Source organism: Solanum tuberosum, unplaced genomic scaffold (assembly GCF_000226075.1).
Source record: "Solanum tuberosum cultivar DM 1-3 516 R44 unplaced genomic scaffold, SolTub_3.0 scf00251, whole genome shotgun sequence".
Classification (NCBI taxonomy): domain Eukaryota; kingdom Viridiplantae; phylum Streptophyta; class Magnoliopsida; order Solanales; family Solanaceae; genus Solanum; species Solanum tuberosum.
Window position 1 is genome coordinate 821,293 of NW_006239173.1, and position 5,173 is coordinate 826,465.

General features: G+C 30.9%; 1 protein-coding gene across 1 annotated transcript; it reads right to left on the reverse strand.

Moving 5' to 3' along the window:
• Positions 1-881: 881 nt before the first annotated feature.
• LOC102582780 (2-alkenal reductase (NADP(+)-dependent)-like) lies at positions 882-4,778 on the reverse strand. The gene is made up of 6 exons (XM_006357625.2): positions 4,502-4,778; positions 4,235-4,415; positions 1,677-1,843; positions 1,500-1,582; positions 1,281-1,407; positions 882-1,188 (listed from the first exon to the last, which is right to left on the reverse strand). The coding sequence occupies exons 1-6, from the start codon at positions 4,736-4,738 to the stop codon at positions 934-936; spliced, it is 1,050 nt and encodes a 349-aa protein (XP_006357687.1). The 5' UTR covers positions 4,739-4,778; the 3' UTR covers positions 882-933.
• Positions 4,779-5,173: the final 395 nt, after the last annotated feature.

Below are 5,173 nucleotides of genomic sequence, written 5' to 3' on the forward strand. Positions count from 1 at the left end.
AGAAAATCTCTATTTCTTGACATTTTTTTCAAATGTCACTAAATAAATGTCGTCATATCTCTACTTTCTTGTAGTGAACAGAATCGTAATTCGTACCGACTCCATTTATTATTATTATTTATTGGATGCCTCCATAGAACCATGAGTGAAGACTTCATATGCGTGTAGTAATAAATTGAGCATTATTATTCTGCTAGCTGGTCATGATGCTGACATTACCATTTTTATGGATATTGTTAAAAATTCATTACCAACTTAATTAATATCTAAGACATTTCAAGAATAAGAATCTAGAATATTTCAGTGTTGTAGAGAATTGAAGGAAGATCTTTAGAATGAGTGTCGTAGAGAGAAAAGCCTAGAAATATTTTAGAATAGAGTAGTTTTAGAATTAGATAGTTAAAAGAACATTCTAAAATAGAGTAGAAAATATCATTAGTTAGATTCTTTCAATACCATCTATAAATAGAGGTGATTATTTGAGTTGTAGCCAAGTAAAAAAGAAAAAAAAGCAAGTTAGCAAATAAAAAAACAAGAGTGAGTGATAAGTAAAACGAGTTAAAAGCGAGTTTGTGACTTGCTTTACACATGTTTGATATTATACACATAAAATATACATTTATTGCTTGTTGTCTGTTGAATTTGTGCCTTGCCTAACACATGTTTGTTTGATAAGTATACATATGACTTGAATGCAATTATTATTTGAAACCATATCCAAAAAGATATTCTAAGGAGAGATTAGATACTCAACATATATCATAAACATCAATTTTTTCTTTTAATCCATCACAAATATATATATGTATATATATCTCCTCTTATAGAAGTAATAATGCAACATTTTTATTTAAAAAATTAACATAGTTAACAAGCATAAATAGATACATATATAATCTATTTTTGCTTGTTTAATCATTCTGAGAATTACTTTTAAGGAGTAACTTGAAGAATTACTTTTCCAACATTGGAGCTACTAAATAGAGATGTTAAACTCTCCAAAAAGCTCTCAATACCATTATAGATTTTGTGCTTGGACTTTATTTTGCCTTCTTTCAAGTGAACTTCCATCTCCTTCATAAATTCCTCAAAGTGATTAAAATAGGAAGGCACCATAAACCCTTTCATCATAACTTCTTTACCCACCATGTTCAATAAATTCCTAACTCCTTCTCTTTCTGTCCAAACCTACAAAGTCCAAGGATTTTTTTTTATAGATATGTTGAGTCAGTAAGTTCTGAATACTAGATATATAATTATAATATATAGTACAAAAATACCTTGTTATACTCGGATATCATTCCACAAAGTGCAATACGAGCTCCATGGTTGACGTGATTAAGGACAGCCTCAAGCATTTTACCACCAACATTGTCAAAATATACATCAATTCCATCCGGAAAATATCTATAAAAACATAATGTAAATTTTAAGTTATAGTAAGTATTATTAATCCAAAATAAGGGGAAAAAATGGCTACAAAAATCAAAATAGTTTACTTGGTTAATGCAGCATCATAAACTGTCTCTATACGGTAATTAAAAGCTTCATCATACCCACACTCTTCTTTCAACAACTTCACCTACAAAAAGAAAATAACAATATACTACTATAATTTGAATATTTATTTTTAGTACAATGGACAAGTAAAAGTGAACAGATCGACAGAGTTATACCTTATGATCAGAGCCTACACTTCCGACAACTCGACAACCTTTAACTTTGGCTAGCTGTCCAGCTATGATTCCAACTCCTCCGGCTGCAGCCGATATGTAAACATTTGATCCCTCTTTAGCATTTCCAATCTTTTCTATGCCCACCCACGCTGTCATTCCAGGCATTCCTATGTAATATTCATGTATACCAAGGTAAATTTAAAAGATAATCATTGTCGGTGTTTTAAAAAGCTTTTTGTTGGGACTCATCAGGGGATGGGGGCTCTAGCGAAACACTCTGAAACTCAAGTGTGAGACTTAGTTTTATAAAACTTACATCCTAGCCCGATTGTACGTCCTAAGCATGCACAACGCCCAATAGATCTTATACAAATTATGTTTTAAATTCTTTAGTTAACATTATTGACCCTCATAATTCTTGATAAATGAATGATAATTAATAGTTTTTTTAATTTATAGAAATAAGAAGATGAAGAGTAACTCAAATAACAAGTTGCAGTATCACAATTTCCAATCTTTTCTATGCCCACCCACGCTGTCATTCCAGGCATTCCTATGTAATATTCATGTATACCAAGGTAAATTTAAAAGATAATCATTGTCGGTGTTTTAAAAAGCTTTTTGTTGGGACTCATCAGGGGATGGGGGCTCTAGCGAAACACTCTGAAACTCAAGTGTGAGACTTAGTTTTATAAAACTTACATCCTAGCCCGATTGTACGTCCTAAGCATGCACAACGCCCAATAGATCTTATACAAATTATGTTTTAAATTCTTTAGTTAACATTATTGACCCTCATAATTCTTGATAAATGAATGATAATTAATAGTTTTTTTAATTTATAGAAATAAGAAGATGAAGAGTAACTCAAATAACAAGTTGCAGTATCACATATTTACTATTTCGAAAAACTGTGAAAGTGATTATATATTACGTAACATTTCTTTTAAAAGTATAGCTAAATTTTACTTTTTCACTTATCATTGATCTTCGTGTTTTTGTCATATGTAGTGTTTTCAAAAACATTTTTGGGACGAGTTTCGAGGTAGGGCGTACCAAAAACGCTCCACGGCGCAAATTGAAGACGTAGATCCATAGGACGTAAGTTCTAGAATATGGGGCGTAAGCCTCGAGCATAAAAACGTAAGCTCTGGTCGTAAAAAGTACGCTATGGGCGTTAATTATATTTTTGTTTTACAACCTTCTTTTTTCTTTAAATCGTATTTTTTATTATTGGTGTAATGATATTTTTCTCAAATAGTAATTATAATACTTTTTGTCTTCACTATTGGTTATTAATATCTTTTCCAAATAAAAATCATAATATCTTTTCTATATATTATAAGTTATTTATTAAAAAATTATTTATAAAATTATTGAAAGTTTTACTTTTTGTTTTTTTAGTAATAAATTATAAATATAAATATGCATGAAATTACGTCCCGTAGATCCATGAGACTTACGCCTCACGCCTCTACCTTATAAAACATTGGTCATATGCCTCAAAATTTTCATATTTTATTTAGCTATTTAAGTAATTTTATTTTTATTCATGATGGAGTGATGTTTTTATTATAATTGGGGGTGTAAATTGTATAGTAGATAATAATATAATTTTAGAAATAATGAACCTTTTATTATTAGAAAATTAAGATATTAAATTATTTATATTTGTATAATAACGTTAAGAGTTTTATTTTCTATGAGTTTCCTTTGGATCATGTTTGCAATTATTTCAAACTATTGATGTATTTTTTAGGGATAAGGGTCTGAAAAATACCTCAACTTTGGTCAAATTTGTTGTTGCGATACTAAACTTTCATGAGGACATATTACCTCCCTAGACTATTTATTAGGGCGGCTCTAATAAATCGGTGGCCTAAAGCCAAATTCGAATGGAGGCCTTAAATTCAAATATATATTTTTTATGAAGATTATTATAGCCAATTATTTAATCTTTCTTGAGACGTAGTATTCATAATTTGTCGAACTTCTATTACTTCCTTGCTCTTTTATGAAAAGTTTTTATTTTCTACAAGTAATACTCAATATTTTTAAAAAAAAATACGTATAACCTATTATTATTTTTAAAAAATGAGGCCCTCAAATTTTGGGGCCTAAGGCAATTGCTTTTTTTTCAAAGCTGTAGAGCCGCCCCTGCTATTTAATACCGTATTTTTTACCCCTGAACTATTTAATAGTGTATTTTAAAAGTATATATGTGCCCACGTGGACACATTACTATTTATAATTTTGCATTATTTTTTATGTCCACGTGGGCAAATATATATGTTTAAAATACGGTATTAAATAGTCTAGGGAGGTAATAAGTCCTCATGAAAGTTTAGTATCGCAATAGCAAATTCGATCAAAGTTGGAATATTTTTCATACCCTTATCCCTATTTTTTTATAATTTTGTGTTATTATATTACTATATTATATATTGTAAATTAAAAATTAAAAATTCATAAGGCTTACGCCCCATGTAAGGAGGCTTACACCTCAGACTATGCCAAGTAAAATGAAAAATTCAAAAGGGATGAGGTGAGATACATACCTAAGGAACTAAGATAATCCGGCAAGGCAACCTCGTCGTCAGGATTAATTTTCTGAAGCAAATTAGAAGGCAGAACACCAAATTCAGAAACAGGGCAAAAACGGCTCGTTACAATTTCTCCCTCTGAAAATTTGGCGTCCTTAGATCGAACCACCTTCCCTATTCCAAATGCTCTTATCACCTGCAATTTTTCATATATAATAAAAAAAATCTGTATTCGATCAAACTAAGGTACATAAATTGAAACAGAGTGAGTACGTAGTACACCTGTCCGAGTGGGATTTGAGGAAGAGAGAGGCCATCATGGAGGCCACTCAATTGAGTGCGCATGTATGGATCAATAGAGACATAGAGGATTTGGAATGCTACATGATGATCGGGAATGCATTCCGCTCGTAGCGATAGAGTGACAGTGCGTAGCTTAAGATGGTCAGAATTGGGAACACCAGTTGGTGCATAACTAGCAACATACCACTCTCTGTTCTCCACTTCTGCCGTAGCCATTTTGTTGGGTAACAATAAAATATCACAATAACGATAATATATAGTACTGAAAATTAGATAAATATTACTACGATAAGTACACAAAGGCCAGAGCCGGGAATGGAAGAGTAAGTGGAGACAAAGAAAGTATTATTTTCCGTTCTTAATTTCACATATGAAAGAAGGAATTGGGAAGCAATTTATACAAGGAGGACACTCATCAAAGGAAAGACACTTGTCTTCACAAAAACTTTCAAATGTCACCACTTTTCTTTCAATTACTAGATCCTTCTCCAATACTTATCTCAATTATACCGTACTTATGAAATTTTGAGAGTTTATTGAATTTTTAATATTTTTAGTACTATTTCTACTATGTTTTAGTAAATGTAATTTTTAAATACGGAAAAGGGCCAAAAATATCCTTGGACTATTCGAAAAGGTTCAAATATACCC